The 18,031-nt window shown below is 43.5% G+C and overlaps 1 protein-coding gene across 1 annotated transcript in view; it reads right to left on the bottom strand.

Annotated features, from left to right (window-relative positions):
* ANKH (ANKH inorganic pyrophosphate transport regulator) overlaps positions 1 to 18,031 on the bottom strand; it is a 140,509-nt gene that overhangs the window by 61,881 nt on the left and 60,597 nt on the right. Inside the window, exon 2 of the mRNA XM_060009649.2 lies at positions 620 to 836. Within this exon, the coding sequence (XP_059865632.1) occupies positions 620 to 836 (217 nt within the window). The remainder of the gene's footprint in view (positions 1 to 619; positions 837 to 18,031) is intronic.

The following is an 18,031-nucleotide window of genomic DNA, read 5'->3' as shown; positions in this document are numbered from 1 at the left end:
CATTTGTTTTCACTGCTGATAAGAATTAATCCTGAATAACACTCATTCTATTTTTATTCTTAAGATTGAGCCTGATAAGATAAACACCAAGGTCCTACTGTACAGCACAGGGAACTATATTCATTATCTTCTAATAAACGATAGTGGAAGAGAATCTGAAAAAGAACATATCTATATACTGCATACATATGATATACATATACATATATGTATGTATATAGCTGAGTCACTGTGCTGTGCACCTGAAACTAACACAACATTATAAATCAACTATACTTCAATTAAAAAAGAAAAGAGTAAGTAATGTCTGTCGCTAACAAAAGCACCTGACAGTTTTTTGACCTTACTGAAGGCTAATCCTAGATCTGCTCACCTGTTAATGAAACTCCTTCCTCACTGACACAGGGTTTGGGAACCAGGGACATACAGCTTGCCAGACAAAGGACATTTTCTTTTCTTGACCTAGGAGCACAAACTCCATGCCTTCCATCCCTTAAAATTGTCTTGATATTTAATAATTATGGAAGAAATCATTTACTACAATAAATACACGAAAATGAATTAAGTGGAAGAAGGAATTAGCAAAGCTAGATTCTTAAGGGACGGCCAACAGCCTTACCTATGAGGGTGTGGAAGACAGCGGCTATAGCACCGGCCACCACCATGCACAGGACAGCTTTGGTCCTGTCCCGCTTGCTGTTCACAAACACCAGGCCCACATTCTTGAAGTCACTCATGGGCCCCGTGAAGAACTTCATTAAGGAGTAGGCCAGCCCGTAGCTGGCCAGCATCTCCACTGCATCTTCCTTGACAGCTGCAATGCCCCGGTTCAAGGCCTGTGGAGGGAAGAAACCCACAAACAGCGTTAGGAACGGCGTCTTGGGGCTTCCGTGGTGGCGCAGTAGTTAAGAATCTGCCTGCCAATGCAGGGGACACGGGTTCGAGCCCTGGTCCGGGAAGATCCCACATGCCACGGAGCAGCTAAGCCCGTGTACCACAACTACTGAGCCTGCGCTCTAGAGCCCGCGAGCCACAACTACTGAGCCTGCGCTCTAGAGCCCGCGAGCCACAACTACTGAGCCTGTGCTCTAGAGTCCGTGCTGTGCGACAAGAGAAGCCACCACGATGAGAAGCCACTGCAATGAGAAGCCCACGCACCACAACGAAGACCCAACACAGCCAAAAATAAATAAATAAATAAGAAACGCTGTCTTATATCTCCTACAATAAAACTCAGCAGGTCATGTTTCCATAGGCACTCTAAGCAGCTTATAGGGCAAATCTCACTGTAATTTGATAAAGGTTATTAGTTTTCATTTTCATCCATATTAGCTTCATTTTGAAATATCTTCCTGTGGGGGAGATAGCTGTCCACTGGGGTGAAAGTAATAGAAGAAAACCCAACAAGCATTTTATGTTAATATCAGAAAATAATTCGGAGAAGTTCTGGTTAAAAGGTTAACATGTTAAATTTTATTTGTAGGCTGAACCGACATAATAGCAACAGGTATTCTGGAAATGGGTCAGCCACTTTATATGGAGTAGGTGATGGTTTCTCTTTTCCTTTAAGGAAGGGGTGTGTGTGTGTGTGTGTGTGAAATACTAGGTATCTGTTATGTATGTATCCTTCACAGCATAAAGTAAGTTCTATGCTACGAAAATAGGTATTGAAGGAAATTATTATACAATCAATGGATGCTATTCACCTGATTCTTACTGTATCTTAACTTGAAATAGATTCATGATCTCTGTGCAGACAAACAGGAAAAGAAAATCTTTAAACCAAATACACTGTTTTGAATAATAAGATGTGGTCATAGAATATTCTGTTTTAATCATCCTCCATGAGGGACCCTCTGAGGTACTGGTGACCTTGTTAGGATGGCATTTCCAAACTAACTTTCCCACCTAGTAGACAATAAAGTAGACTGGAGGTAGTGGGGATGGATGTCCAGGAAGAAGAACTTTATTTTAAAAATGTCCCCAGTACATCGCCTCTGTCTTTAGGCACAGGCAACTGACTGGGCAGGAGAGTCAGCTTTCTGTATAGTAATACACTTTCAGTTAAGTTATTTTTATTGAAGTATAGGTGATTTACAGTGTTGTGTTAGTTTCTGGTGTACAGCAAAGTGATTCAGTTGTACATATGTGTGTATATATATATATTTTTCAGATTCTTTTTCATTATAGGTTATTACAAGGTATTGAATATAGTTCCCTGTGCTATACAGTAGGACCTTGTTGGTTATCTATTTTTTATATAGTGGTGTGTATCTGCTAATCCCAAATGCCTTAGTTATCTCTCTTCCCCCTGCCTTTCCCCTTTGGTAACCATGTTTGTTTTCTAAGTCTGTGAGTCTGTTTCTGTTTTGTGAGTAAGTTCATTTGTGTTATTTTTTTAGATTCCACATAGAAGTGATATCATACGGTACTTGTCTTTCTCTGTCTTACTTCACTTGGTATGATCATCTCTAGGTCCACCCATGTTGCTGCAAATGGCATTATTTCATTCTTTTTTGTGAAGCCAAGCTAGCTGACACAGGGGTATAAAAGGTCACCTCCCCTGCCTCACTGTGGGACTGATCACTCTGGTACAATTCATGCTCCAGAGCTCCCCATGGGATCAGGTGGAAGCTAGTCTCCAGTGAAGACCACATCCTTGTTTAATTTTTCCCCACTGCCCACTGCTTCCCTCTCCCCTTCTCCAGAGAGCACACACTCAATAAATCACTTGCACAAGAATTTCCGAACGCAGGTTCTGCTTCCAGAATCCCCAGCTCAATACAACTTCTAATTACGTTTCTCTCAGACATAGAGAACAGTGTATGGTTTGTTCTTTTTCCTTCTCATCCTTCCCCAATCTATGACTGAAAACTGTTTACTTTTTATTGCTAAAATACGTGTTCGAACTTAAATGATAAAATTGTATATTAGCACAAGTTTTAAAACTATATAGGAGGGCCCCTAAATAATGTAGGATTAGTCTTTTTATATGTCTTGTTGGCAAAATTTTATTCTTTGCTAGAAAGACATTAGCTCTGGCTGGGGCATCAACGGCAATGCTTTCTATTTTCACCAACTGTTCCTTGATGAAGTCCTAAACCCAGCGCTGAGGCACGAGAGCAGAAAGAAGGGCACAGGGAAGAACAGCTCTGTCAGCAAGACTGGGTGTGAAAACTCCACTGAGCTCAACAATTATGGTAATTTGAGGAAAGAGCACAGGGTTTAGAGACAGGCAGACTTGACTAGATCCGCTTCTACCACTTAACTACTGAGTGGCCTTGGCCATGGTACTTATTCTCGCTGAAATAATGGATCTTAGATTGTCTATAAGTAGTGTACAGGGCACCACCCATGACTGGCCTAGAAAAGGCACTTGAAAGCAAGGATTTATGTCTATGTTGTTTACCACTGTACACCTACCACCCTGCTACCTTATAAACACTCAAATATTTGTTGGATGAATGAATGAATTAGGTATTTTCTGCCAGGAATTTCAATGTTGATACTAATTTGTATGCACTTTAAGGAAATCACATTTTGATTGTAAGATGAAGATGTTATTACTTGTAAGATTTACTATTGACTTAACATTTTTATTGGCCAAATTAAATGTACATCGTGATGGGAAAACATATCCTGATTTCAAGAAGCATTCAAATGCAAGGAAAAAGAGCTTTAGAATTGAGGAGATATGCTATATTAATATTATTAGCCTTTTTATTATTTCCATTTTCAGTACTGCCCCCAATTTGTTCACTTCCTAATTTTATGATTTTCTTTTGATACCAGAAATATTAAGTTATTATGCAGTTGATCCTTCATTTCACGGAGTTTCTTTCCGTAGTTTTGGACTCTGTCATTCTTACGCATCTTTAGCTAAGGTAATTTTGTCTAGTTTATAGTTTCATTTGCGCATTTAGCTTTTCACTCCTCCTGGAACTTATGCTGTGAGGTATGGCTTAAAATTCATTTTCTCATAATAGTTTACTCCTTCAACACCAGTTTGAATAAAACACCCATTGCCCACTTATTTGTGATGTCTTCTTATCAGCCATTAGTTCTTATACTTCCTTCCATCACCTATTGTTTGCTTTACCTGTCTGTCTCAATTTGCTTACCCTGTTTTTCTTCATAGCATGTTCATTACTTGACATTATACTGTCTATTTACTTGTTATTTGTCTTCCTGTCTATCTTCTCCACTTGACTGTAAGCTCCAGGGCACAAAGAGAACTTTGTCTGGTTCACACCACATCTCCAGACCTAAACATGATAGGGGATCACATGATAGGTGAACGATAAGGATGAAAGAATGAAGTGAAATACACACGAACAGGATAAACATTTCCTGTGATGGGTACTGAAGAAATGAAATTAATGAGCTGGGGTTTCCTTGGAGGAGCTTATTCAGATGAACTGGACAAGGAAACCCCTTCAAAGAGGTGATATCTGAGCTGAGAGATGAAGAATGAACAGCTGTATAGAGTTGGAGGAAGGCACAGGCCTGCAGGAGGGCTTAGTGTTCTTAAGGAACAGAAAGGCGGCCAGTGAGAATAGAGGGGAATAGGTGAACTTGGAAGAGAAGACAATGCTGAGGTAATTCCAGGTCACAGCGGTGCTTTGCTCTAAGAGCAGTGGGAAGTCCACGCAGAGGTGGGATAGAGGCTCCTGTTGGCTGCAGGGATGGACGTGGCCTGGAGAGGGACAGGCAGAGCAGGAAGCCAGGAGTTCTGGTAAGAGAAGGCGATGGCTTGGACTAGGGGACGTAGGGAAGACGGAGAGAAGTAGATTGACTTGAGAGCTTTTTGGAGGTAAAATAAATGGACCTGGTGATGGACTATGTGGTGGGTGTGAGGAAAAGGGAGAAATCAAAGCTGGCTGTTGACTTTTTTGGCTTGAGTCATTGGTCAAATGGTGTTGCTACTTACTGAGATGAAGGGACTGGGGGAGGGAAGGTTTGGGAGGAAAAGGCAAGACCTCCACTGAGGAGTCCCCTGCTGGGTGTGAGACACCCATGGCATTCCAAACACAGAAGTCAGGTAAGATAGTTGACTCAGTGAGCCTGGTGTCCAGGGGACATCTCCGCTATGGCTATTTGAAGGTCGTCAGCATACAGACAGCATTTAAAGGCAGGAGACTAAACAAGATTATCTAGACAAGGTATAGATAGAAGGGAGTCTGAGGTTCAGTCCTGTAGCACCCTAGAAATAAACTTAAACATTAAGTATGTGGCAAGCCTTCCATGTTACCTGGGGGTTATAAAGATGCTGTAGTTCAGCATCCATCAGTTAGCTACGACTGTTCTGGCCACGTCACTCACAAACCCTGCTGCATCTCTAGCCAACACCAGGAAGAACAGCCACTGTGGCTGGGAAAGAGGAAGAGCTATGGCCTTGAAATTCAGCTAAGAAAGTGTCTGAGAAGTCTTTGGAATGAATTAGGCCCGGAGTCACAATTCTGTCCCAAGATTGTTGTAGGTACAGAGGTTCACCGGCTGTTCAGAGCAAGTGTCTATCAGAGGCAAGTGTCTAAACATTCATGGGCTTTCCAGAGTAAAGACACTTTAAATTAGGGCCACATCTACCGAGACTCCAACCACTGTAAATATGAAGCTGACCTTCAAGCCCAGCCTGGTTCTGGTTCCAGATGGCATGGCACGGGGGCCTCGTCACACTCCAAATCAGCATTCTCTGTGCTGTGGGTAGTCGTCAATATGTAATGTCTGACTTACAAACTTATCTGGCTCCAGAAGGCTTTTCTTGGGTCCTATCTGCCTTAGTAAATCCCAGTATCAGCCAGGTTCATGGTGTTCTAATGCCTAATTTTTTCCCCCAGAAAGTCAGCAAAACTACAGGATATTAAAAAGTGAAACAACACAAAACCAAAAAACCACAGCCTCCAGGGAAATGGCTAACAAATCCCATGTGATCTCCCTGGTATGAACTGTCTTAGATCTTTAAACCCTAAAAGGGATCCTGACATTTTTAAACTTGGGCTCTAGAGACCAGAAACATCTCTAACTGCCAACTGAGCGTCTTTAAACCAAGAGTCACCACCTCACCTCCGTCCTGCCAATCATTTCACGCCAATGTTAACAGCGAGTGTTCCTTAACAGCTGGGCGCTGGGTGGAGTGTTGTACCTGCTCCCCTCCGCCGGCCCCAGGAGCTGAAGTGGGACCAGAAGGTGATACCCTGTCCTGGAGGGCAGGTCTGGTGTCCAGGCAGCACCGTTGAACTCCTGTCCGGGAGATCTGTGAGGCTCTCTCTGCACCTCCCCCTCTAGCTACTCTAAACGCCATTAAACTCGTCACCCTCTTGACCGCCCCATCTTCTCCCTCCTGCTGCCTGTCCTTCCTCACTCTACCCCACATTTCATAGTCATCACCTTAACCTCACCCTTGTCAGTACCCACAACTCACTGTCCGCAAACCTCTGACCTTGGATTCATCTCATTATTTACCTATTCGACCCTTATCTAGATTTGTAGACTTCTACTTGGGCTTTGGGAGCGGCTGGAATCAAATGTACAACGCAGGGTGCTGCCACTACACACTCATTGTCTCCATCCTCAACCGGGCTGTTCACTGCTCAGTTATCGGTCCATCTTTCCCACCACTGCTCTCTGTATTCCTGGGCTGCCTCGTTTCCTCTTTCTCAGCCTCTTACTTTCTCACCTCTTACTTCATCTGCAATATGGAATCCATCAGGTAGAAACTAAATTTCTTGTTGCTTCTCTCCCTAAAACGATCCTCCACAAAACACATCTGCCCCAAACCCTTCTTCACCTCCTCTCTCTCGTTATGCTGGAAAGGCCAGTCTGAGCAGGGCGAGTCTACGGCTATCTCCCTGGGTCTCTGCACTTCTGTCTCTCTGACCTTGGCAGGAGCCGCCATCTTCCTCTCCTGCTTGTCTGATCTTGGCTACTTGACGGGCTCTTTCCCATCCTCATTCTCACATGCTTAAGTCTCTTCCACGTGAAAAATAAACCTTCTCTGGCCTCCTCTCCTCCTTTTGTTCCCGCCCTCTTTCTCACCTCCCTTTCACAGATGACTTCTATAAAGTGGTACCTGTGCTCCTTATTCCCACTTTTGTTTTTCCCATCCACTCCTCCGCCTGTTAGAACAGCAGCTCCCGAAGTGCAGGAACCCCATCTGTGGCCCCAGAACCACAGCTCTAGCATGCTCTGGCCACATGACAGGAAGCCAGCGCATAACGCTGTGTTGAACGCACCCACTGGGTTCTGGCTTCTCTGTCCGCGGCCCTCACACATGCTCTTCCTGTTAAAGCAAACGGGCACTTGCTGTCGTTGTCTTTCTGACCCCTGGGCGGATCTACCCTGTGGGCCGCTCCCTCTGTGAAACGCTGTTTCCTCCTTGGCTTCAGTGACGCTGAAGTTTCTAGGTTCTCCTCCTAGCTCTTCTGCTCCAGCTCTTTCTCCTTGATGCCTCCTCTTCCTTTGCCTCAAATATCGGTGTCCCCAGGGTTCTACCTGGGGCCCTCGCCTCCGCTCCCTCTCCCCTCTGGCTCAGCAATCCCTCCCCCTCCCACAGCTTCAATTATTCCCTGTCTGCTCAGGAGTCCCTGATCCATCTCTCCAGATTTCTCAGGCTTCTCTTAAGCTCCAGACCCACCCATCTCCATCTGAGTGCCCCTGTGGCACCTCACACTCCACGTTTCCAAAACTGGGTTCACCATCTACTAGGCTACCTGGGTTCCCACAGACCCAGCCTTCCTCTTGGGTTCCCTTTGAATGAATGCATCCCACCCAGAAGCCTGAGGATCTCCCTGGATCCCTCTCAGTCCTCATACGCACAGATTTCCTGGTCCCAAACATACTCTTTCCCTAGTCATTGTTTTTTTTGTTTGTTTGTTTTTTTAATAAATTTTATTTATTTATTTTTGGCTGTGTTGGGTCTTTGTTGCTGCGTGCGGGTTTCCTCTAGTTGCGGTGAGTGGCGGCTACTCTTCGTTGAGGTGCACAGGCTTCTCGTGGTGGCTTCTCTTGCTGTGGAGCACGGGCTCTAGAGCGCAGGCTCAGTAGTTGTGGCGCGCGGGCTTAGTTGCTCCGTGGCATGAGGGATCTTCCCTGACCAGGGCTCGAACCTGTGTCCCCTGCATTGGCAGGCGGATTCTTAACCACTGCGCCACCAGGGAAGTCCGCCTAGTCACTCTTAATCTGTCCAGTTCTCTCCAGCCCCACCACCATGCCTTGGGTCAGGTCACTCGTGGTCTTCTTGTCTCCAAGCCCTCCTTCCCTCCACACTACGGTCAGATCACAAAAATCCAAATTCCTACAAGGGTATCCGAGGTGCATCCTGTTCACAGACCGTGGACCCCACAGATGTTGCTCTAAGTGTCTGCGACAGTGTCCGGCACACGGGTAGACGGCATCCAGTAAGTATTTGTTCAATGAGTGACCACTCACAGAGGCCACTCACGATCTGACCCTGCTTGTCTGTCTGGTCTCTACACTTGCCCTTGCGCTATGTTTTATGAGGCTTAAACTGTTTGTAGCTTTCTGGATACGCCATGCTCCCTTTCGGCTAAAGGTCTCTGCTCAAGCTCTTTTCTCTACATAGGATTGCCTCTACCCCTGTCCCCACTCCCACTCACCTGGTAAACTCATCATCAGTTCAGTTCCCAGGAATCACATTTCTGCGAAGCCGTCCCCTAGGCCTAGTCTCCTCTGTGCTCCCTGGCACCCTATACCCCGGGTCCCAGTGCTGCACTCATTGGGCTGTACTGTGGTTGCCTGGTTACCAGACTGCCCTTCTTGCCAGATTACTTTGAGGCAGGGTTTGGGCTTACTTGTCACCAGCTTTCCTGCATCTACTCAGCACAATGCCTGACACATAGTTAAGATTCAATATGTGAATGAAGAGATGTGTTAACTGACATCCAGCTGATTTATCTGGTCCTTCATAAAAATCTTCCAACTGCAGGTTTGGTTTTTCTGGGTAAATAAACTCATTTTTGATAGAATCTATATATTTAAAATATGCAAAGAGAGGGCAGTGACACTATACACCTTCCTGTGCCTCTGATATTTTCTCATGGGATAGACAGGGATATCCACTGCTATTTCTACTATGTCACATGGGCACCCAGTAAGTACTGGATAAAGGTGACTCCTTAACTGCAGACACACAGACATAGATAGGATGCAACAGGGGGACACATGATTAGCCTCTTAAGTACAAAGCTTAAACAAAGATTTTTTCTGACTTTTTTTTTTTCATGTCGTTTGGATGTCAACTGGCATATAGGACAAGCTGCTCCCCTATGAAGTCAAATCCTATAACAGAAGTCAGCTGCCGTGAAAAGAAAATCAGAAGTTTAGATTCAAAGGAGAACCTTCTCGGAGAAGCTGAGAGAACCCTGCTGAGAGCTAAGTGTGCCGACAGGTAACCAGGGTGATAATCTCCAAATCTGAGAAGATGGGTGCCTGTAAGGGCAACAAGGCTTGGAGAGAGATGGCCACATAGTTCAGGAAGTGCCAAGGGCAGTTGGACTCGGATCTTGTAACTGACATTCATGGCCATACGGTAAAAAAATGATCACGTTGCTCATATAGAAATGGCTCTTCAAATTCTTCCACGAAAAAGGTGCTGAGTGGACAGAAACGAACATATCTACGAAACAGAAACAGACTCATAGACAGTAGAGAACAGACTTGTGGTTGCCAAGGGGGAGGGAGCATGGGGGAGGGATGGGCTCTGAGTTTGGGATTAATAGATGCAAACTATTACATACAGAATGGATAAGCAACAAGGTCCTACTGTGTAGCACAGGGAACTATATTCAATATCCTGAGATAAATCATAATGGAAAAGAAAATAAAAAAGAATGTATACATGTGTATAAGTGGTTCACTTTGTTGTACAGCAGAAATTAACACAGCATTGTAAATCAACTATACTTCAATTTAAAAAACCCATATTGCTGTCAGAAAAAGGTGTTGAGTTGGAAACTGGTATTGTTCCCTAAAATAGCAGTGAGATTATTATATGAAAGGCTGAAAGTCCCTTATTTTACTTTTAGTAAGATGAATACTTCCTTTACTTGCCTCATCCTGGATTAGGAAAACCAATGGGACACAGGGCTGGGTAATCTTCTGTCTTTGATAAAAGACCACTCCTCTGTCTACAGCTTCAACACTCCCGTTACACCTTCTAGGACATGAAGCACACTCAACCATTACTGTGGCAAAAGAATACAGTTTAAAAATCTTTCTCAAACCCAAGGTCCTCAGAAAATTTGCATTTGTGAAAGTGTGGGAAATTCAGAAGTACACGTGGAGGCAAAGCTACCTGTGGGAACAGCGTCTTCCAATGGCATAGCTAATCAGCAACCTTTGGATTTCAGTCCCCTCAAAGAGACTGGGTTCCTATAATTTCCCACTGTTACTGTTCTGTTCGTTTGTATTTTAAAAAGTGGTTTGGGTTAAATTAGATCATTTGTCTTCCCGGTAGTTTTCCAGCCATGTTTTATTTTCTCAAGGATCTATACACCCCTCTAAAGGACACACCTCGCTCTGTCTAGCTGGAGCTCTGGCCAAGAACTTGACACCCACACATGAGGTTGTGGTTTACAGGGAGTGGCAGTAAAATGAAGCCTGGTCTCTTTGGTCGTCAGAGTCATTGCTCTGGGCAGTGCTATCCATATTTAGTGCTTCCTGGAAACTCAGAGACAACACAAGGCAAGTCCAAAATATACCACTGCTTTTCTGTGTCACTTCTCACACCTGGACAGGAGTTTCTACAAAGAACAAACTACTGAACAGGTTCCACATTTGGCTAACTCAGTTTTCTGCTGTTGGTTTCTTCCATACTTCAGGGAAAACAAAAAGCATTTCACGCTTGATGTTTTAATCTAGAAATGTGTTAGTTCGTTCAAGGATATATTTTAGTGTCATAGGTCCCTCCTCAGATCCTCTTGACCTTTCATTTAAACATGAAGCTTATATACCTAAATTTAACTTTAATTCAAGATGGTAGGAGGCTTGACAAGGAAGAAATATTACTATGAAAATTCTAGTTTACTTTTAAAAAACCAAAGCTTCCCACGTCATTTAAGATTCCTTACTTATTTCTCACCTTGATCTCATATCTTTACTGTTGTGAAAATCTCCATTTCCTACTAATTTTTTTAATACTTATAAGGTTATATGGTCCCCAAATGATGCTATCTCTTGGTTAATATCTTAAGACTATGTCTATTCCACTGTAGAATCGAGTTTAAAATGCTTCTTTATTAACAGAACAAAACTAAACAGCTCGCACAACAACTCCATAAACAACAGTCTGGAATAGATCGACTTTGGGATCGGGGGAGTCTTTTTACTAACTTTCTATGCTTTCTCTCTGCCTACGTACTTACGCACCCTGCTTACATACATACTCTCCCCATGATTAGGAGTAGATTCTTTTTCTTGATGTCTCTAGCACCTTAAATTTGGCTGTAGATCTCTGAGCAAGCAGCTCCGAGGCTCTGTTCCTTTTTCTGACTCAACTGCAACATTCTGAAATGTCATCTACGAACTTCTATTGACATTTACAAATGCATTCATTCTAAGAGAAGAAGAAGCGAATGCCTATTTGCATTTGGAGCTTATGAAACCCAATGACCACCATAATAATGACGATGAAACTATCTCGGCTAACATTTCCTGAGCGCTAGCTCTCTGACGGACACTGTTCTGGGATCTTTACTTCTCCCGACCGCTCTGTGAGGGATGTACGATTATTTCCCAGCTTACTGGTGAGAACACTGGTACGCGGAGAGGCTAAGCCACTTGTCCAGCGTGACACAGAGCTGGGAGAAGAATCTAGAACTTCTTGACCTCTGGGCTTGAGATCCTAACCATCACTCTATCATCCTGAACCAAGCCCTCTTTCCACTTTGAATTAGATACCGCAGTTGGGGCCAAATGCTTACTTTAAACAGAGAGGATTAGCCGAGCAGAGCAAAGAGAACTTTTGGATAAAGATGGATTTTTATGGAAAATTCCAAAGACCCTGAAGCAAAGATTATTTTTGAAACTATAGCGTGTAGCAAGCACTACAAGCGTAAATGTGGAGGATGAACAGAGCGAGGCTGAAGTCATCATATATCTGAGCCACGCCAAGAAAATGAGGATAAGAGAAATCAGGTCACTAATGCTCTGGCATCAGCACCACACAGCATGGCGAAGGGTACAGACGGAAGCTGGGAACACAGCACCACGTGGGCTGTCTTCCCAAGCTCATGCACCAGTCCCCCAGCACTAGCGTGGTAGAAATGCTAAGAGGCTCTCCACGGCGGCCTTCTGGAGACGTGGACAAGAGTGTTTATGAGCTTCTTTTCTACCTGGGATAATGCACCATCCTAGTATCTTTAACTTGTGCAAAATTTTTACTTGCTTCTCAACTGTGGGATTCATTTATTTCTGCTTGAGGTTCAGCTATGACTCACTGCTGGTATTTATATAACCGGGCACATGTCAAGTTTTGTGAAAGATTTCTAAGGGCCTGGGGCATTTGATCTGATTGTTTTTAGGAGGCTAGTGAGAGTCAAAATTAGTCATTAAACAGGTTAGTCCATCCAGCCCATGGATGTTACAAACCAGTGTTGCACACACACGTGCACACATGCACAGACACGTACACATGCTGAGAGAGGAACCCCGACAAAATTCAAATGGACCATATTTAATGTGACAAAGCTGTCTTCAGTGGTTGCTTTGCTGTGTGCAAGTAGGTTTGTCATGGCCTCCCCATGACGCCATTGCTATTATTGGCCTAAATTACTGATCCGACTTATGAGATTCTAGGTAAAGTAAAATCATCTCACTGAATAAACTGTTTAGAACACAAAACAAGAAAGGACAAAGAATGTCACTGCAGCACAAGCAAATCGGGAAAGTCCAATGGTGTCAATAGTGGTAGCAAGGATTTAAGAATTATATATCCTGAACTTACTTTGTCTTTACAACTATAACCATGCTTTGTGCCAAATATTTTTCACCAAGAAAAGTGATATGATCAAGGAATAAGCTACAGAACAGTGCGGGTAAAATTGAAGTGCTCTGAAAATTTCTAGACTAAAGAGAGAATGAATACATTTTTGTCACTTACTATTTCATGTACGTAATAATGAGCTGGTAAACACACATGCTGAACTTCATTCTGTAAATCCAGATTTACTGTAATTCAGATTTTGGATCTCTGAAAATCAGAGTAGCCTGAAGTGCTGTCTTGCTCTAGCCCTTTGGCCTACGTGAACGAGGGGACGCAGGTGACCCAGTGAAAGGAGACATCTGCGCCCCTGTCCACTTGGCCCCTGGAGCCCCAAAGGATGCTGCAGCCATAGAAGCATACTTGTTGAGGGTGTAAATAATTCATTCAAGGAATCTGATTTATGGACCACATGAAGGACACCAACCTCTTCCATATGCAGTATGGCCGAGTTTTGAACGTACCTTCACACGTTATCTTATTGGCTGTATCTAACAGTGCTTCAACAACAGGGTAGGTATTGAAAATTCCTGTTTTTTTTTTAAATTTTCTTTACATCTTTATTGGAGTATAATTGCTTTACAATGGTGTGTTAGCTTCTGCTTTATAACTAAGCGAATCAGCTATACATATATCCCCATATCCCCTCCCTCTTGCGTCTCCATCCCACCCTCCCTATCCCACCCCTCTAGGTGGTCACAAAGCACCAAGCTGATCTCCCTGTGCTATGCGGCTGCTTCCCACTAGCTATCTATTTTACATTTGGTAGTGTATGTATGTCCATGCCACTCTCTCACTTCGTCCCAGCTTCCCCTTCCGCCTCCCCATGTCCTCAAGTCCATTCTCTTGTAGGGCTGCGTCTTTATTCCCATCCTGCCCCTAGGTTCTTCATGACCATTTTTCTTTTTTTTTTAGATTCCACATATATGTGTTAGCATACGGTATTTGTTTTTCTCTTTCTGACTTACTTCACTCTGTATGACAGACTCTAGGTCCATCCACCTCACTACTAATAACTCAATTTTGTTTCTTTTTATGGCTAATATTCCATTGTATATATGTGCCTCATCTTCTTTATCCAAAAATTCCCGTTTTGTAAAAAAGGAAACAAGGTTCAAAGAGACTCCCTGACTTGCCCAAGGCTTTTGGTTAATATATGGTATAGCCCAAACCGGAAGGCTGGGAGACCGTTAGTCCTATGCTCTTCCCTCCTTCAACACTAGACTGAAGACGGTGGGTGAAGGGGTGGCGTTGGGATGAACATCCCCCCACTGTCAACAAGGCAGGGGGAGGGGAGTGCATGTCCTCACACAGAAATGTCCTTACCCATCCAGACGGTTATTATTAGAGATAATTATTACTAAAGGAAATTGTTACTTTTACCTGATGGCAATGTAGTTTGGGAAATTGGAGAGCCCTTATAAGGAAGGTAGGATAGGCTGAGTTAAAACTTCCTTGAGGTCTTTCCTTTTGAGAGGAGCCAAGGGCAGGCTCCTGGCTTTGAGTGATGATGCCGTTGGTGGCAGAGCGTGGTCTGGTCAGCCTCGACCCTGCAGTCTGGGCAAAGAGGTCCTACAGGATGAGCAGTGGGGAATGCTCCTTGGACCCAAGCTTCCCGTGACCACCCGAGAAGGGCGTCTGTTAAAGGAGTACAGCTCCATTCAAGGCCCCAGTGATTCCAGACGGTAGGGTGGTGTCCCGGCTGACAGTGAGACAGGAGCTCGGGCACAACCTGGGTCCAGACAGGCCTACTGGTCACACTCAGTGCTCCTTCTGTGACTCCAGGATATAGTCGACAGCTAATGTATCTCTCCTGGTACAAAATAAGAACGCACCGTGAAGCTTCCCCCAAATACCCACTGCCCACATGGGGTTATTTAAGCCTTTTCAAATCCTGTGACATTCCCACAGACTCGAGACCCCACAGGAAAAACGACTGATGCGTAGGACCAGCCCTACGTCTCACCAGTTGACACTGACATTATTTTAAAGCATCATTTAAGAAAATATTAATATAAATGGACAGGAGGAGCGCGCCCTAGTAAAACTCCTTGTCATGTGTTTGTTATTTAAGAGTAATGTGTTGAGGAAACAAAGAAAAGCCAATTTGTCTTTGTTTCTGATGGCACAGTCTGTCTTATGAGACTAATAAACTGCCTCACTCCCATTATAAAAGGGCGATAACTACACAACCCTTGGGAATGAATTCAACAAGGAGTACGGTTCTTAAGTAAAGAAAACCATAGAATTTTCTTGAAGTTCATAAGACGGAAAGAAAAAGACAAGCTATGTTCCTTGATGAGAAGACAGTGTTACGAATATAACAGAAATCTTTCTGAATTCACCTGTAAGTTTAATGGAGCTTCAGTAAAAATTCCAGCAACTCGGGTGTTCATTTGCACCTGGGTGAAATGATTTTCCACCTTGTATGGGAGGATGACCAAGAAACCATGATAAAGAAGTCTAGTGAAGGGGAGCTTCGTTTACCAGGTATTAAAGTCCCCAAGAACAGGCGACTCACAGAAGGAAAAGTACCAATGAAACGTAGACGCCTGAAACGATGCTCTACTCTGAGAGTAAAGCAGTTAGGGAAGTAAAAATGGAAACAAGACTGCCATCAGATTAAACGCGAAAACGACGGATAAAATCCAGGGCTGGTGAAGATACGGCAGAAAAGGAAATTTCATACAGTATTGGCTGGAGTGAACGGTTATAGTCTTGTGGCAAAGGAATATGTCAAAAAGTATTAAAATTTAAAGTGTACCAACTCCTTGATCCAGCAACGCCCCTTTAGAATCTATCCAAACAAAATAAAGCCCTAATACGTGATGCCACCCATACAAAGGCATTCATTAAAGCATTCTTTGTAATAGCAGACAGTTGACAACAATCTGTCTGCCAATATGGGAAAGGCTAAGTAATTACGGTTATTATTTGGTGCGTGCATGGTCCATGCACATAGGGGCATGCTGACCAGCAATCACAGCGCATGAGGTGCAACTAAACGTATCCAACTAGAAAGAAGCCCGTGACACAGGGCTAAGGAGAAGAAGGTTGTACTGTAAGCAATACGGTATATTCTCACTCCATTAAAAAAATTAAAAAGACACTCAAAATGTGTAAGTATATGGGTGTGAGCAGAGAGAAGGTTGGAGAGTGACATACACCACACTCTTAATACTGGTTATTTTAGGAGAGGTGGGATGAAGGGGGGCAGGAAGAGGAAAATTCGCAACTTTACACTCATATCTGTATGGTTTTACTTATGACAAAGAACACGTTACTTTCATAGTTTAAAACAACAACAAAGAATACACACAAAATAGATGAAATGTCTAATTCTTAGGGGCAAAGCCAGAGGGTCACCCCACAAAGCAAAGGGTGATAGGTTATTGGCGAGCTTTTTGTGATCACCTGGCATGATGCCTCTTAAAAGGAATCCTCCATTCATCTCGCTTGAAAAACGTCCTGATTTCCGACAGTTTAAACACAAGGCTGAATTCTAGAAGCCGTGTGCTGTCCAAAAGAAAGGTACAAGTCTCCAAAACCTCGACCTCTGAGCATGAGAAAAGAGGAACCTTCTCTTGTTTAACTCACCCTCCTGCTGCCACTTGTTTAAGCCCTTTGTTACCTACCTCTGCCTTTGGTGACTTTAACACCTAAGTCATGATATACTTACGAATAAGTAACACAACAATTATAACACAGTCTGACTACAGCAGAAGGACATTTAATCTAGTCTGCAGGGGCAGAGAAGGCTTCTTGGAGTTCTGTGAACCTAACGGGGCTATCAGTGCTCGCCTTGGGAAGACTCCAACCTCTGGATTTCTTTGCTGTGCTAGCTCTTAATCGTAGCTGAAATGCCAGCATCTGCCCATCCTCTGAGCTTGAAGTTAAGCCTTTCTTTCCCCAGGAACCCCTCTCTAACCAGCTTCAGCCACATGATCGCCCCTGTCATGGGAATTATTGCCATCGTTTCTTTATTCGTGGAACAATTTCATTCATTCATATATACTTAATGAGTACAGAATATCTGCCTGGAACTGTGCCCTTTATTGACCAATAAACATGACACGATGGTCAGACTGTTAACCTTTTCTGGGCACCATGTCACGCGCACTGATCAACAGAGAGCACAGGACCAGGCAAACATGCTGTACTCATTAAGTGATTTTGAATATTTCTTTATATTCACCACAAACCTTAGAATTAAGGGCTTGTATGAATCGTTAATTAGTGAAAGACTGTCCTGAGGATTAGGGCAGTTTTGTATGACAAGGAGGAGGACAGACTCAAAGAGCTGAAGATGGAAAAAGCAGTGGGGAGGGGGCAACACAAAGGCTGAGAGTGTACACATAGAAGGATTACTGCTACAACCAGTGCTAAGACACGAACATAGCGGTCCAGCTGTAAAAGCAGTATAGATAGTATGATAATTCTAACTGCTCAGAATGAGTGGAAAAGGGAACTTTAGAACGCAGGTGTATGGAATGAGCCCTACATAGCTGTGCAAAAGGAAATGTATAAGAAAAGGTCTACTCTTTGGGTACAACTACATCAAAACTCATTTGGCATTACATATAACAGCATTTACAGAAGAATTTAAGAATCATTCCAACCTCAGTGTTAGGATTGTTTTACCCAGTCTCACTCATGAGCTTCCTTGTGGCTTAAATGCATGCTTGTTGAAACCAACTTTAACATCCCCACTATACATTTAGGTCCACTTCAATTACTCTAAACTCGTGTGTCCCAGAGTATTGGTGGCAAAAACGCTAAGCTCCTTTGCTAGATATTCTTTGAAGTCCTCAGGATTTTGGCTTGATAACCTCTCCTTAACACTTAGGAATAAAGCAAAGTAAACTTTTCTTCCTGTTGCACTGACAGTAAAAGGGAATTTCCCAAGGCTGTCTGTTAAGTTTCTAAATGGTAAAGTGCAGATTTTTGTTAATGGCACGTTAAGGAGAAGACCAATGGTAATTCTGGATTTTGAGTAGTAAATAGATTTTCTCATTGCATAAAATAACTCTGACA

Source organism: Delphinus delphis, chromosome 3 (assembly GCF_949987515.2).
Source record: "Delphinus delphis chromosome 3, mDelDel1.2, whole genome shotgun sequence".
Classification (NCBI taxonomy): Eukaryota; Metazoa; Chordata; class Mammalia; order Artiodactyla; family Delphinidae; genus Delphinus; species Delphinus delphis.
This window is presented reverse-complemented; position numbering and strand designations above follow the sequence as displayed.